This window comes from Centroberyx affinis, unplaced genomic scaffold (assembly GCF_046629955.1).
Source record: "Centroberyx affinis isolate AG114_WGS23_722 - 3 ecotype Tasmania unplaced genomic scaffold, CSIRO-AGI_Caff_v1 ptg006074l_1, whole genome shotgun sequence".
Taxonomy (NCBI): domain Eukaryota; kingdom Metazoa; phylum Chordata; class Actinopteri; order Beryciformes; family Berycidae; genus Centroberyx; species Centroberyx affinis.
In genome coordinates, this window is record NW_027283088.1 from 10,001 (window position 1) to 27,044 (window position 17,044).

General features: G+C 45.6%; 1 protein-coding gene across 1 annotated transcript in view; it reads right to left on the minus strand.

The window, feature by feature from the left end:
- The window catches only part of LOC139638059 (spectrin beta chain, non-erythrocytic 1-like), a gene marked incomplete at its 3' end in the record, with an annotated part of 48,436 nt that overhangs the window by 9,815 nt on the left and 21,577 nt on the right, over positions 1 to 17,044 (minus strand). The window contains 17 exon segments of the mRNA XM_071512081.1: positions 1 to 198; positions 1,016 to 1,162; positions 1,812 to 1,902; positions 2,203 to 2,405; positions 3,200 to 3,956; positions 4,483 to 4,620; positions 5,123 to 5,993; positions 6,120 to 6,273; positions 7,372 to 7,674; positions 8,827 to 8,985; positions 9,296 to 9,413; positions 9,716 to 9,903; positions 11,305 to 11,417; positions 11,769 to 11,884; positions 12,215 to 12,295; positions 13,341 to 13,432; positions 16,093 to 16,266. The exon segment at positions 1 to 198 is cut by the window's left edge and continues 66 nt beyond it. Coding sequence (XP_071368182.1) covers positions 1 to 198; positions 1,016 to 1,162; positions 1,812 to 1,902; positions 2,203 to 2,405; positions 3,200 to 3,956; positions 4,483 to 4,620; positions 5,123 to 5,993; positions 6,120 to 6,273; positions 7,372 to 7,674; positions 8,827 to 8,985; positions 9,296 to 9,413; positions 9,716 to 9,903; positions 11,305 to 11,417; positions 11,769 to 11,884; positions 12,215 to 12,295; positions 13,341 to 13,432; positions 16,093 to 16,266 — 3,903 coding nt within the window.

Sequence of the window (17,044 nt, forward strand, 5' to 3'; positions counted from 1 at the left end):
GCCCTCCAGGCCGGACAGCCACTTGTCCAGGTCGGCGCAGCTCTGGGTGAACAGCTCCGCCTTGTTGGCGTCGAACAGGCACTGGGCCTTGGTCTGGGTGCTGGACTCCAGCTCCTCCCACATGCCGCGCAGCGCAGACAGCTTCTCCTTCACCTCCGCCTCCGTCTCCGGCTTCTCCGACACCAGCAGAGCTCCGTCCTGCGGCCATGACAACCAGGTCAAAGGTCACCGCCAACAACAGTGAAGTAAAAACCAAACTCTGATCTGTTCTTCTGATCTGTTGGGTTCTGATCTGTCGGGTTCTGATCTGTCGGGTTCTGATCTGTTCTTCTGATCTGTTGAGTTCTGATCTGTTGTGTTCTGAACTGTCGGGTTCTGATCTGTTGAGTTCTGATCTGTTGAGTTCTGATCTGTTCTTCTGATCTGTTGGGTTCTGATCTGTTGAGTTCTGATCTGTTGAGTTCTGATCTGTTGGGTTCTGATCTGTTGAGTTCTGATCTGTTGAGTTCTGATCTGACGGGTTCTGATCTGTTGAGTTCTGATCTGTTGAGTTCTGATCTGTTGGGTTCTGATCTGTTGAGTTCTGATCTGTTGAGTTCTGATCTGTTCTTCTGATCTGACGGGTTCTGATCTGTTGAGTTCTGATCTGTTGAGTTCTGAACTGTCGGGTTCTGATCTGTTGAGTTCTGATCTGTTGAGTTCTGATCTGTTCTTCTGATCTGTTGGGTTCTGATCTGTTGAGTTCTGATCTGTTGAGTTCTGATCTGTTGGGTTCTGATCTGTTGGGTTCTGATCTGTTGAGTTCTGAACTGTCGGGTTCTGATCTGTTGAGTTCTGATCTGTTGAGTTCTGATCTGTTGTGTTCTGATCTGTTCTTCTGATCTGACGGGTTCTGATCTGTTGAGTTCTGATCTGTTGGGTTCTGATCTGTTGAGTTCTGACCTGTTGTGTTCTGATCTGTTCTTCTGATCTGTTCTTCTGATCTGTCCGGTTCTGATCTGCCCCCCCCCCTTACCTTCTCTATCTTGTCCAGCCACTCCTTGTTGGACTGCAGCTCGGCCATGAAGGCCTGGTGTTTGAGCCACTTGCTGTGCAGGTTCCTGGCCTCGTCATACGACATGTCCTGAGCTGTCAGCATCTTCTCATTGATCCACAGAGACAGCTGCACACACACACACACACACACACACACACACACACACACACACACACACAGAGGACCACAGGTTATTACTCTCAGTCTGTTAGAGCCTGATCACAGACTGTTTTCAGTGTGACTGAAGCTAATGTTGTTTTTGTGTTGGCGCGTCACGTTTGAACGCTCCAAGTTGAAAAAAGTTGAACTCGGAGCAGAAAGTCGCTCTGCATCACTGTCGTTGTTTCTCTACTATCCAATCAGATCAAGAGAGGCGGGACTTCTGCTGTGACCCTTGTAAACAACAAACATGGCGGATCACCATGACCGAAACAGAAAACAGCCTGGAGGCAAATAAGGACTGCACTCGACATTTATGGTAACATTTTATCATGTTTTGATCATGTTTATCATTTTTATGACGTATTTTATAAGTAATTGTAAAATAATTGTTAGAATTGTATAATTTAGCTAAATCACGTTAACCTTACTGTAGCTAGCACAATAAACAGCAACTGTTTGAGTGATTGACCTCTGACTGTGTGGTTGCCTAGCAACAAGACACAAAAAGGCAGCAGGACGCTCTGCTTTGTGGCAGTGCAGCGCCTCCTGCTGCTCAGCCTGCTCGCCTCATGTGACCCGGCTGTGAGCTGCGTGTCTCCAGACTCAAACTGACCTCCTGACAGTCCTGCAGGAACTTCTGCAGGTCTCTGTTGTCCTTCAGCCTCATCAGCAGCTCCACAGCCGCCTCCCGGTTCTTCTTATGCCTGAAACAAAAGGATGTAAACACATGCACACATGACTTCTGACAAAGAATAACTAAACATCTGAACAAAGCTAAATAGACCTGAACTAAACTAAATAGATGTGTTTCTGATCATTTTTTTCATTCACTGGACACTTCAGCAGGACGGCCAAAGGGGATCGAACCTGCGACCTGAACCTTACAGGACGGTGTCTCTGAGCACTGAGCCCCCCTCCCCCTCCCCCCTCCCCCCTCCCCGTACCCTTTAGTTCGACCAGTAGGGTGAACAAACATGAATTCGGTTGTTTCTTTGGAGGTGTACCTGTCGTCGATGGAGGCGGCTCTCTCCTGGATGCGTTCGGAGTTGATGTTTCCGTCGCTCGCCAGCCGCCGGCCGGCCTCCACCACGCCGTTGATCTTGTCCTCGTTGGCGTCCATGGTGGTCATGAAGTCCTCCTGCTTCTTGATGGCGGCCTCGGCTCCCTCCAGCGTGGTCGGCATCTCGGTGTGAGCCAGGACGTACTCCTGCAGGGCGACAGGGTCAGGCCGGGTCAGGCCGGGTCGGACCGGGTCAGGCCGGGTCAGACCTGCTCCACTACTACAGGTCAGGAGTTCTAACACAGTGCTGCTCTTCTACTTGCTCAGTAAAAAAGTCTGTTACTTTCTGTGTATCTATCTGCTTTTCTGAGTAGAATCAGCTTATTATCTCAGTACAAATAAACCCATAAATGAGGAAAGAGGATAAACAAGAGACTATCATCATCATCATCATCATCATCATCATCATCATCATCATCATCATCACTATTATTATTATTGGTTTGTTCCTATACTAGGGTACAAGAAAATAACATTTCTATTTTTTTATTATTATCCTTACCTGAGTTCTCATTTCATTATTCCAAAATTTTTAAGGATTTCCATACATTTTAATTTTAATATACCTTGAAATCAACAAAGATTCCAAAGTATAATTTTTCCACATCCTGTCGTGAAGAAAAATAAATCAGGAAACTCTCTCCAGGAAATCACTTTTCAGATATGATCGATCTGCAAAATTGATCTGGAGATTCCAGATGCCACTAATCTATATGCAATTTGCATACAGTGGCACGATTGCTGGTGGCTGGTGCAGTGTGTGTGTGTGTGTGTGTGTGTGTGTGTAATGATTTGTATTGGAGCATATAGATACTGTACTGTACTGAATGTGTCCTGTTTACCTCACTGTTGAGGACAGCCTCGGCCTGCCTGGAGTCTCAGCTGGTCTGCAGATCATGTTCTACAGATGCTGAGTCATATCTGTCAGTCTGTGTGTTTACCTGGTTGTTGAGGAAGGCCTCGGCCTGCTTGGTGTCCCTGAGGAACAGCTGGTAAGCGTGGGACTGGGACAGCAGGTTCTGGCGGTTCTCCCACATCTTGTGCAGTTCGTTCCAGCCGGTGTCGAGCGCCTGCAGCCTCTGCCTGAGGAACATGTACTGGGCGTCGGTCTGGCCCTGGGTCACCATCTCCCCCATGTCCCGCATCTTCTGGTAGTCCTCCTCGTAGTTGCGGATCTCGTTCTTGATGCCCTCGTGCTGGGCCAGCAGCTTCTCGGCCTCGGCCAGCGTGTTGGGCATGTCCTCGGAGGCGATGGCGGTCTGCGTGCGGGACAGCCAGGACTGGAAGTCGTCCAGCTCCCGCAGGAACTGCTGCAGCTTGCTGGCCTCGCCCAGAGACTCCTCCCGGTTCTTCAGAGTGTTCTTCATCTCCTCCCACACGGCGTTGATCTCGGCCAGGCGGCCGGTGATGGCCTTGGCCTGGTCCGGGTGTTCCTCGGCCAGACGCCCGGCCTCGCCCCGCAGGTCGCCCAGCTTGTCCTCGATGGCGGCCAGGTCGCGCTCCATGCCGGTCAGTTTGCGCTGCAGGGCCATGACTCCGGTCAGGTCGTTGCCCAGCTCCTGGGTCGACTCGATGACCTTGGTCTTCTCTTTGATCCAGGACTTGGTCTCGTTGCAGTCGAGGTGGTAGTTCTGCACGCCCAGAGCCGAGTTCAGAGACTCTTTCTTCTGGTCCACCAGGTCACGGAACTGGCTCCATCTGGTGGAGAGGAGAGGAGGAGAGGAGAGGAGGAGGAGAGGACAGAGGAGAGGAGAGGAGAGGAGAGGAGAGGAGAGGAGAGGAGAGGAGAGGAGAGGAGAGGAGAGGAGAGGAGAGGAGAGGAGAGGAGAGGAGAGGAGAGGAGAGGAAAGGAGGAGAGGAGAGGAGAGGAGAGGAGGAGAGAGGAGAGGAGAGAAGAGGAGAGGAGAGGAGAGGAAAACAAAGGAAAGGAGAGGGGGGATCACACCTGCAGTCTGTTGCTTTTTCCACATGGAAACATTTACTTTGTAGTTTTGTATTTTTGGTCGTTCAGCGTCACACTGACCAATCACAGCCTACCAGGGCTTGGAAACAAAAGTCACATGACTCTCAGCTCATTTATTGATCACAATAGTTTCATCATCCTGCCACTTCCTGTCACTTTATGTAACATGACGGACTTGTCTGTCTCTTCTTCTGTGGTGTTCACAGCAGTTGAGGACACCTGCAGAAGCAGCTGAACATGAGCCTGAGTCCTGCTGCTCACCTGTTGTTCAGTTTGTCCTGCTGGGTCTTGATGTCCTTCTCGCTCGGGTGTCCGTTGTGGATCAGCTGCCTGGCGATCTGGTTCACCACGGCAACACGGGACGCCTGGCTGTTCATCTCCGGCTCCAGACTCTCAAACCTGAGAGAGTCGGGTCAGAGTTAACTCACAGAGACTCACAGGTAGATCCACAGCTCACACTGACCACTACAACTAAACAGAAACTGAAATACAAATTTAAAATCATATAAAAAATGAAAAAGTCATGAAAAATCCCAAACTATAATGACACTGTTTTGTAGTAAACCAAACATCCAAGACCCACTTTTTATATTTTTAGATAGCAGGAAAAAGTTGAGTCCACAGTCAAGTCCCAGACAGTAAAGTGGTCTGGAGACTCAGACTGTCAGTTCACACAACGGCCACCAGGAGGCGCTGAGCAGAAAGATACTGTGTGTGTGTGTGTGTGTGTGTGTGTGTGTGTGTGTGTGATGCAGCATGGTGGATGACACTTCATCTGTGTTAATATAACAGCAGACTCCTGCGCTGTGATTGGCTGCATTATATGTACATTGATATTTCGTTGTTCATTGAAGTTTGAGTTCACACACACACACACACACACACACACACTCTCTCCTACCTGTGCTGGATGACCTCCAGGTCTTCCAGTTTCTCGGGGATCTCCATGCTGTTGAGCCACTGCTCCTTCTCGTCGATCCAGACCTCGCAGGCGTCGGCCTCGCTGAACATCTTGTAGAGCGCCAGCGCGTCCTGCAGGGCCTGCTTCCTCAGCCTCGTCAGCTCCGCCACCTCCTTGTAGCGCTCCTCGATGCCCGCCAGCCGGCCCCGCACCTCCTCCGACTCCGCCTCCTCCCGGGGCAGGGCGGCGGCCTGCTCGTGCAGCGAGTCGATGACGGGCCGGTAGCTCGCCACCTCCGCCGCCGCGTCCTTGTGTTTCCTGACCAGCGCCTGGGTGGAGAACTCGTCGTGACCCGTCTCTCCGCTGGACACGATGCGCAGGGCGTCCAGCGTCCAGGCGTCCGCGTCGGCGGCGTCCGCCTGGAACTGGTGCAGCGCCACCGCCTCCTCCAGCCGCGCCTTCCTCAGCGCCGCCAGCCGCTCCAGCGCCGCCCACTGGTCCAGCAGGTCGGCGACGCGCTCCCGGATCTTGGCGGCGCCGAAGTGTCCGGCGTCCGCCATGGCCCGGCCCTCGCCCACGGTGTGCCGCAGGTGGCCGGAGCGCCCGCTCATCTCGTCCTCCAGCGCCCGCTGCTGGCTGAGCAGCCGCAGCGCCCCCGTCAGGTCTTTGCCGCGCTCGTCCACGGACAGGATCTGCTCCTTCTCGCGGATCCAGCCCTCCTCCTCCGCCATCTCCCAGAAGAACTTCCAGAGGCGGCGGGACTCCTCCAGCCGGGCGCGGCGCTCGGCGGCCAGCTGGGTGAGTTCCTGGTAGCAGAACTCCATGTGGGCCACGCGGTCCTGGATCACCTGCGGGTCGCAGGGCTTGTAGCCTGGAGAGACACAACGGATCAAATCATGTGGAGAAACACTCCGGCCTCAGGTTCTGTCTGCTGGGATAAACCAAAACACTTTTTCACTTCCAGTTTACTTCAGTGTGTCACAGCGTCTCTGCTCACCGTCGCCGTTGACGGAGAACTTGTTGGCGTTGGCGTTGACGCCCTTCACCCGGTCGGCCTGGATGGCGATGTCAGCCTCCACCAGAGCGTGTTTCTGCAGCAGGTCCTCCACACCCAACAGGTGCTTCCCATAGTCCTGAGACAGCAGCAGCATCTGGAGAGCAAGACAGACAGACAGACAGACAGACAGAGAGAGAGACAGACAGAGAGAGAGAGAGACAGACAGGGAGACAGACAGATAGACAGTCAGACAGACAGTCAGTACGGCTGTGATCCTCCTGCAGTTTTCTTCAGTCTGAACCAGAGTAGTAAAGTTGACTTTGTTGTATTTTGTCGTTTAGGTTCAAACTGACCAGTTACAGCCAACCAGGGCTTATAAACAAAAGTCACATGACTCACAAGCAGCTTGTTGATTGGACAGTTTGAACCTGTCATCCTGCAGCTTAGAGACCAGACTCCCTGTCACTTTATCTAACACGATTGACTTGTCTGTCTCTTCTTCTGTGGTGTTCACCCCAGTTCAGAACACATGAAGAAACAGCTTTCTGTCTCCTACCCATAATCCCTTGTGTTTCAGGATGGTTTACGTTATCACTCCTAACGAGTCGCACCGCAGTTCTCTTGTGTCGTTATTTGGTGCCACCAGAGGTCAAAGGTCATCGTTCACCTGACAAACCAACCAACTGAAGGAGGAGAAGAAACCAATCAGAACATGATGGAGGGAACGCAGCCTCAGACAGTCCATCCTTCCTAAATGTAATTCGTAAAAGTTGTGTCTGCCCTCCTTGCTTCTGCCTGTCTTCCCTCTTTCTCTTCCTCTCTCTCTCTCTTTTTCCCTCCCTCCCTCCCTCTATCGCCATACCTTCATCTCATCCATCAAGTCCATCTCCTGGAAGACTCTCTGCAGGCCCAGGTTCACCTCCCATGTCCTGAACCTCCCTTCCTCCATCTCTCTCTATCCCTTATTCCATCTTCTCCCCTCCATCCTTCCTTCCCTCCATCCTTCCATCCCTCCATCCCTTCATCTCATCCATCCAATCGATGATGTAGGATGTAGGATCTCCTGGAAAGACTCTCTTGAGCCCCAGGTTCTCCTCCAGCCTCTATCTCTATCCTCCCTTCCTCCTTATCGCTCCTTCCCTCTTTCTCCTAACCTTCATCTCATCCATCCAGTCCTGGACGACCCCCTAAAACTCCAGGTTCACCTCCAGCTTCTATCTCCATCCTTCCATCCCTCCGTTTATCTGCATACCTTCATCTCATCCATCCAGTCCATGATGTAGAGCATCTCCTGGAAGACTCTCTGCAGACCCAGGTTCATCTCCAGCCTCTGTCTCCGGGCCTTCAGCAGCTCCAGCAGGTATTCCCACAGCCGGATGACGTTGTCCTTCCTGGCGGTGATGCGTTTGATGTCGTGGTAACTCTCCGCCTCCAGCTCCCTCGCCACGGCGACCACGGCCTGAACACGCTCTTCGTACGCCGCGATGTCTGTCTCGATGGCCTCGTGTTTCTTGGTGGCCGCCTCCACGGCCTGGAGGTCGAAACCAAAGTTGTCCTGGACAGAGAGGAGACGACAGAAACAGATTTATAGAAATATAGATTATAACTTCACAACGTTTAAGTGTGAATTCATCAAATGACAGACATGACTTGACTTGGGTTGTTCTAAGCCTCTAAGCCGCACCTCAGTGTGACTATAATAGAGGCTTTACAGTGCTGCCAACCAGCTGAGTCTCCATGATGGAGGAACACTGTAGAACTGTGTGTTAGTGAATAAAGTGTAAATGTGTATCAAGCAGCTAGAAACAGAGAGCAGCTGAGTCAGCTTGTTGTGGTGTGGCTGTAGATCCATTCAGTAACGTTCTCAGTAAAAGTGAATAGTGTGATAAGGTGGATTTGTTTCCAAATGTAGGTTACTGTGACACAGTAAACTGTCTTGTCTTTAGCCCTAGTCTCTACTCCAAAACATGAAGAGTTGTAGAAGTGTTGTAGTGTAGTATTGCTAAACATTTTAAGGACATTCACAATGGTGGCTCTGTCTTTTTTACAGCTATCGGTATAGATCATGTCCCTTTATCCTCTAGAAGAGCGGATAGACAGAGAACACTCAACCAAAAAGAGAGCCGCTGGATCCATAAGCTCCAGGCTCTGGTGTTTCCTGGTCTGAATGACTCTATTGACATGGTTTCTTTTCTATAGACTTACCTGATTTATATATTGTGTGTGTATGTGTTGACATGACATGTATGTTTGTTAATGGATAGATGTATACACTGAGCTCTGGTGGTCTATATTGATGGCCTTACCTGGTAAATTGCCTTGCTACCTCACCAGCTGACTGTCATTAGACTATTGTCAACCTATGTTATATATGGTTTGTGAGGTGAACTGCTTTCATTGCTCTGCCCTGATGAAGGCTGTGTGTGGCCGAAACATGTTGGCTTGATTTTATCTGTTCGACTAGCCTTTGATTAAAGCTTTTTAATCATATGAAGAGTGCCTTGGATTCACTTTTTTTTGACAATTCTTGCTATTCCCCTATTTTTCGACCAAAGAGCACCTTCTTACAGTGTTTTACCCGTCTTAGAACGCCGTAGCCCTCCTACTAGTGTCCTTTTTTACTCTGAGTTGTAGCTTGAGAAGAGTCAGCTCAGTTAACCTGAACAAACTGTTAGCTAGCTAACTAGCCAGCAGTGTGTGTGTATACCTGTGACACCAGTCTCTGGTTTTCACTCAGCCAGGTTTCTCTCATGGCGGCCTTACGGTCGAAGCGTCTGGCCAGTTGTTCCAGTTTCTCCTGACGAATCAGCTCCGTCCTCAGAGCCAGCTCCCTCTCATGCTCCGCCTTCTCCAGTCTCTCCCAGGCCTGGGGGGGGGGGGCACATTAGTAAGAAGAAGAACTATATTTTATTGTACTTTTCTAAGCGCTGCAAAAACGAGCCATAGTTGCCAAAATGTATTTCATTCGTTAGCTGCTAAATTTCACTGCTATTTTCCCTGACTACTTCCAAACAACCAAACCATAGCCAAAGAACTATCTAACTTTCAATTTCTAATGTACCTCTATTTTTATTTTACTGCCAGCTACATCAGATCTAGACACAATCTGGATCATGTTAACGCAGGTGTAAAGGGCCTTGGTGCTTCGTGGCACATGGCTGAGGAGCCGCTCTGACCTTGTTGATATCTGAGATGAGTTTGCCCTCTCTGGGCATGTAGACCTTCTGGTTGTTGGCTCTCATCTTGCTCTGGATGGTGAAGAGAAGAACCTCCAGGTTGCCCTTCTCTGTGAACCTGATGAACAGAGACAGACGTCACTTAGAAGAGGAGGTGGAGAAGGAAGCAGAGGAGGTTGGATGAAGAGGAAGCAGTGGTGAAGGTAGTGGAGGTAGAACAAATAATCAAAGTTCAGAGGTAGAGATAAGAGTGGTGGAGGAGGTGGAAGTAGAGGAACTAGTGATGAAGGTAGTGGAGATAGAGGAGGTAGAGAAGACAGAGAAGGTAGAGGAGGAGTAACAGTAGAGGAGGTGGAGGAGGTAGAAGAGATAATCGAGGTAGGAGAGGGTGGAGGAGGTAAAGCAGCTGGAAGTGCTAACTTGGGTGGTTTCTCCACAGTGCGGTAGGTGTTGAAGGCCTGGAGCTGCTGCTGCACTCCGATCAGTGAGTTGGCGAACTTGCGGTTGTTGAGGATGATGATGGTCTGCTCGATCCACTCCAGCAGGTCGGAGGCCAGAGACTCGTACTTCTCAATCATCTTCTCCGTCTCTATGGCGTTGTCCAGCACCTGGGCAGGCAAACACCGGTTCAGAAGCCAGGATCTTCTACGATCTTGAATGTATATTACTGTCCAACACTGCTGTCCTGTCTATCTGTTGCATTTCTGTTGTGTATTGCAAATTTCATCTTCTAAACTGAACTCCAGCAGCATGACCAGTGGTGGAAGAAGTACTCTGATCCTTTACTTCAGTAAAAGTACCAATACAGCAATGTAAAAATACTCCATTACAAGTAAAAGTCCTGCATGAAAAATCCTACTTCAGTAAAAGTACATAAGTATTAGCAGCAAAATGTAGTTAAAGTATTAAAGTAAAAGTAGTAGTTTGGTCCCTCTGACTGATATTTTATTATATATGACATCATTAGATTATTAATACTGAAGCATCAATGTGTAAGCAGCATGTTACTGTTGTAGCTGCTGGAGGTGGAGCTAGTTTGAACTACTTTATATACAGTTAGCTAGTTTAGTCCAGTGGTTCCCAACCTAGGGCTCGGGCCCCTCCAAAGGGTCACCATATAAATCTGAGGGGTCGTGAGATGATTAATGGGAGAGGAAAGAAGAAAAAACAAAGTTCTGATACACAAATCTGTTTTCAGTTTTTGGACTTTTTCTCTAATCTTTTTTTTTTTTTCTTGTTTTTGCTGAAATATTGGATCATTTGAACATTTATTGAAATGAAACCATGTGAGGTTTAGAGAGAAAAATCACTATTTGGTGGAGCTGTTAACAACTCATAGACATCTGAAATGTGACCCGACTACACACTGCTTTTTGTAAGACGTCAAAAGCCAAAAAGGTTGGAAACCACTGGTTTCATCTTTAACAATGTGTTGTATTTTAAAAGCTTGTCATATTGTCCATTGTGTCAATTCTCCATCTGAAAAGTAACTAAAGCTGTCAAATAAATGTAGTGGAGTAGAAAGTATAATATTTCCCTCTGAAATGTAGTGGAGTGGAAGTATAAAGTAGCATCAAATGGAAATACTCAAGTAAAGTACAAGTATCTCAAAACTGTACTTCAGTACAGCACTTGAGTAAATGTACTTAGTTACTTTCCACCACTGAGCATGGCTGGGTGGCAATAAAAAGATCTTACCCAAACATCAATGACATTGAGATGCTATGACTGTCCCAAAAATATCCAGTGTTCACCTTAAGATCTATTAGTAGCACTGAAGATGTTAAACTATATAAAGAATTAGAATTGAGGCTGGTTTCACATCATTTCCTCCTCTTCTTACTCTTTCTCCCTTTCTGTATTGGGTGTTCAACTATAACCAAGCATATATTTGTTCCATCTATTGTCGGTGTGATAGTGATAGTTTCTTGTATATGGACTAAGCTTAGTCTCTGCTATTTTATTAGAAGATAAAATTATTGGATCATTAGATCTGGATTCTGACGGACCTTGCCGATACGTTTGCCCTCCACCTTCAGAGCCTTCATCTTGGAGAAGTAGTGGTAGTACGTCACCACATAGGTGATGACGGACTTCTCATCAGGATGGTCTACGCTGATGTCTGCAACACAAACAGCATTTGTACTGCATCAGCATTCGAACAGTGACACCTCCTCTTACAAAATGATTGATAGCACAAAGTTAAACAAACTGTGGTATTTTTTAAAGGACAGTGGGTAACGAAAATCCTCGGTTGACTAAAGGAGACACTTTTACAGACTGGGTCCTCTAACCTTAACACTGAATGATGAGCTCCAGGTAATGACATTTTCTTCCAAATTTAAAATATAGAGTTTCGGAATAGAACTCTACATTCATACCATGATTTGATGTGTGCTAAGAGACATAACTAAAGAGTGAAGTCATCAGCATAGAGTGATATAGTTGGTCAGGTTTGGATTCCAGGTCTTACCCTCTGGGTCCAGCAGCTTGGTGAGGCCCAGGTGTTCCTCTGCCAGGTTAAAGGCGTTCTGCAGGTTGTAGTGAGCGTTGGACTTCTTCAGCTTGTCAAAGTCAATTAGATCTGGCCTGCAAACGGATAGAACTTTATTTACACCAAAGCACCACAGTTGTTTGACCATAAACCTGATGCAAACTGCAAAAACTATCCATCTTAACAAGATGAATTCATCTTGTATTCAGACTTAAACCTCCTGTTTCTTAAAACAACTGAAAGAAATCTGCCAGTGTAGTGAGATAATATCAGTTTCCAATACAACTCGGTTTGTTTCAACAATTCTCTTGAATCAAGTGACAACATCTTGAAATAAGTGTAGTAAAAAGGGAAAATCATGAATTGTGTTAATTTCAATTTATTTTGTACTGGAGAGTTTGTGGGATCTGACAGTTTGTTGTTACCTGTGTTTGTGGATGAGAGCGTTGAAGGCCATGCCGTCACGCCAACTAGTGGTGAAGTTGTGGATGTTCACATTGGGATATCTGGGGAAGACAACAAGCACAAGAGACACCCACTGTTAGTCAGTATTAATATCAGCCAAAGACATGGAATGAGGGCACTATAAATTTTGCTAACAGGCTGTGTATTTAAACCTGCTGACTTTCAATATACTGCCAGTTTTTGGTATTGATATCAATTTTAAGGCATCATCAGGTATCAGGTATCTTAAAGCTTCAAAATGTTGGATTCTTATAATGAGAATTCAAAATGTCTCATAGTTTATGTGAATTTTGTTTAGGAAATCATTTGAATTTGAAGATGAAGAATAATGAGAAGTGGTGTAGTAGTACTAGTAGCAGTAGAGGTAGTAATAGGAGTAGTAGTAGCAGCAGCAGTAGTAGTAGTGGTACCAGAAGTAGTAGTGCTAATAACTGTAGTAGTAGTAGCAGCAGTAGTACTAGTACTCATAGTAGTAATAGCAGTACTACTAGTCAGTGGTTGAAAGTAACTAAGTACATTTACTCAAGTACAATTTTGAGGTACTTGTACTTTACTTGAGTATTTCCATTTTTATGCTACTTTGTACTTATACTCCACTACATTTCAGAGGGAAATATTGTACTTTTTACTCCATTACATTTATTTCACAGCTATAGTTACTAGTTACTTTTCAGATCAATATTTTATATTTAAAACATTTGATCATCTTTATAAAATAACTATAAAATAGCATTGTTATAGATTAGACTACCCAAAAGTATAGCTAAATTGTTAAGATTAGCTTCACGTTGACAACTTTAAAATGCTGCTTACATGTACATGTATGTCAATAAATCAGTATTAATATTCCAATAATTTATGAAAAATATAACTCTCTAAATGGGGACAGTTTGCATAAAGAGTATGTTTACTTTGATACTCATTTTGCTGCCAATACCTATGTACTTTTACTTAAGTAAGATTTTGAATGCAGGACTTTTACTTGTAATGGAGTATTTTTACATTGCTGTATTGCTACTTTTACTGAAGTAAAAGATCTCAGTACTTCTTCCACCACTGCTACTAGTTTCAGTGTCAGCCTCTCACCCTGCCGTCTTCATCTGGCACCAGAGCAGCAGAGCGTCCTTGGCCGACCTCTTCTCCTTGTTGTCTTCTGTCTCCACGCTGATGTCCTGGATCTGTCACACAGAAACACCAAATCAAACCTCTGGATCCACTACAAGTCTTTCTGTTGTTTAAGGTTATTACAATAATGGTTATTTCAGATGGCCGTTGGCTACCATTCAAACCTTACAGGGCAAAGAGATGCTGGATGAAAACCACATATCTGCAGAGAATGCTTATTTTTCAGTGAAAGTCCATGTATTTTTGAAATTATACAATGGGGTCAAAAGGGCCAAAGGCTTTAAAACACTTGTGTGGTTGCCTTTAAGGGAATGACGCACCTTACGTTCTTCCCAGTTTAACTTGCCCGTGTAAGCGGTAGGTCATGGTTATAACACTGTGCAGATTACTTTAAGAGAGTGTTCATTTTTGTTCATAATTGTATCATTATATCAATGTATACTGTATGTACCTAGAGGAGTTTAGACATGAACAAAGACTTTTGTGCAATTGTAGATTTGCATATTCATTATATCTGTTCTACGAACAACGGCATGTAGGCTATGTTGCTAGCTAAGTTAGCCAACTACCAAGCTGTGTGTGTGTGGTAACATGAGTGTTTCTATATTCCTAGTATCATCATTGCTGAAGATGTATGTTCCAGAACAGTTCAGTGATCGCGCTGTTTGTCTATTATCAGAATAAACCAACTCAACTGGGAATCCTGGTCTGTGGTGCCTTTACATAACAACGATCACGAAAGATCACACCTGTTACAGAGGCACTGTGCATTATGGGTTATCATGCCATGAATATATGGTTCAGTCCTTCCCACACCAAATTTCTGACCAATGAAGTAAAGGACTGATCTCACATGGCCTTGGTTGAAATTATAGTTCACTTGAAAGTTTACCATGTGAAACGTAATGGATCCAATGTGTAAATGCAACAAAGGAGCAGCTCATCTTCAGGTTCAGACCAAAGCAAAGGGACACGAGCTTTGAAAACAGCCTGGATGACAGGACTGTAACAGACCGGACTGTGAGCCTGTGTAACCTGGTAATATAATACTTCCTGGTGCATCTCTAACACAGTAACCTCTTTCCCTCTAGACAGTGAGGCTGTTTCAGCGTGTCGGGGCAATTCCCTCGGCTCAAAGGTCGACCCAGGAGGATGACATCACTGGGATGGGCCGAGTCGTCAGGACAACTATCTGTCGCCGGGCCCTCGGTGGCAGATATGTGGCTTGGACTTCGACCTACAGCACCTAAACTATGGTTAATTATGGTTAACTGAGGCTGAGCTGTTTTCACACACCAGGGATGTATACCTGTCAGAGGCCAATCCCACAGACAGAACCAGGGACTCACTGATCCCCACTGCAGTTAGACTGTTTAATTTGCAAATTAAATGATGTAGCATCTTAAGCCTGTGAAAGAACTTTGTATGCTGCATTAATGACAGATTTTTTTTTCACACTGTATGGACCTAACAACCCTCTCTGGTCTGATCCAATGTTTGCCTGCATGTGTATGAATGATGTTGAATTTGTTGTGTTTTATTGTAAACCCTGTCTGCCAAACACATTTCCCTTAAGGGACAATAAAGATTTGAATTGAACTGAAGCAGAAATTATAACATCAAAGACTTGATTTCCTTGTTCCCCTGGGACATTTTCAGTCAAAGATATCAACTCTGGTTAACCTTAATTGCACCTGTTTTAAATGATGTACTTATGAGGATGGACTGATCTGTGTGATTCTCTTTTAGAATTGTCTTTTTTATTTGTTTATTTAGTTGTTTATTTATTCATTTATTCATTAATTTCCTCTTTATTTGTGATTTTCTCTACTTGTAATCTCGGCACCACTGGAAAATAGGGTCTCAATCCTCAGTGTGTCTTCCGAGAACTAAATAAAGGTTGATTGATTCTCAGAGTCTTTCTCTGAGACCATTTCAGAAAAATGTGTAGTAATTTGAGGGACATTGTGAGGCACTGTATGCACTTTATGAATGTATTTTAAGTATATATGCACCATCCTTACATTACAGTTACATCAGAAAATGACATTATAACAAATATATGTGTATAGCACTTTTTTTAAAAGAAGACTACCAGTGTCATTTAGACTTCTAGCCCATTGACTTCGTCTACATCTACATCTAGTTTACATTTCTCCCGATCAATTTGCAGTGCATGCTGTATGTAGTTAGGATTTTTTATCATTCACTAATTTTTTGTCATTTTTAAAACACAAACCTAATGGTATCAAACCTAGCTTGAACTGAACTGCTGTCCTACATAAAAAGCCATGTATGTGACAGTAATGTGTTTTTGAGGATTATTTCCAGTCAGCTGACTGACGGGCAGCAGAGCGGAACGTAACGCAGCACTGAGATGAAAACACTCGACTCAGCTCAATGAAATGAGGAGAAAACAGAAAGTTTGTTTTGAATGAAGGAGGAAACCGAGCGCTGATATCAGCAACTATGCTGACAGTGTGCAGAAACAGAGAGGAAGCTGGACCGCTGGACTGACTTATAAACACCTGGATTATCCTTTAATAAAGTTACAAATGCTATAAAATAAAAGAGACCAGCAACGTTTCAATCCAGTGTGGATCTTTGTCACGATGGCTTGTCTGTGAGTTTCTGGCATGTTGGAAAGGAAGGCAACAGGTTTTATAGTCTTTCTGCTAAGAGCAAAGTAGTCATGAATTTCATGTTATTGTACCTGGAACCTGAGGATGATGGTCCAGATGAGGCCCAGGGTGAGGCGGTGGTTTCCGTCTACGATGTCGTGGGAGCCCATGTTCTCCAGGTGGACCCGCTGCTCCTTCAGGAACTGCAGAGCCTTGTCCACGTTCTCCAGGCAGTGGATACGCATCCGACCCTTGGTGGGCTTCGGCTGGAGGGGGGGGGGAAGACACAAACACATCAGTTCGGTTTCAGGCACTGAGCTGACTCTTATCCAGAGTGACTTTCCATGAGACAGCAGGCGGGGGTTCAGTGGATACTTGGTCAGGACCTGTAGTTGTGGATGTACATGCTGGTTACTGCAGGGATCGACACTGTGACCTTTCAGTTACGGGACGGTCTCTCTAACCACTACACTGAAAAAAACAACAAGCTGTCCAGTGATTTTATATTGTTTCCAGACCTATCAGCTTATTTCATGATATTTTCAGTCAAATTATCTCATAATAATAATCCGCTGGTTTCAGTAAATTTGATTGAATAAAGTTGATTCATGCCAATATGACTTCTTTCAAGAAATCATCATAAAACTAAATCTGGAAACAAGAAACTTTCTCCAAGACAATTTCACTTTTACCAAGAAAATGTCCTGAAACAAGTTACATTCTCCTGGGAAAGTTGAAAGCTGTAAAATGATCTGCCAGTGCAGTGAGATGATTTCACTAAAGAAATCTTAAAATAATCTTGATAAATCTGGAGACAAGATACAATAACTGAACAAGTTTGTCATGTTTGGCAGTGCAGGCCTTGTTCCTCCAGGTTTATCCCAGGCAGTGTTCCTGCCTCACTGAATCATATTTAAAAAACTCTCCCTCTCTATGCTGATGATGTCATTTTTTACTGACAAGAAAGAGTGTCTGTTTTTCCTCCTGCATTGATGGAGGAAATTATATTTTCCTATTAAGAGAGGTTTGATGTAATCAGTGTGA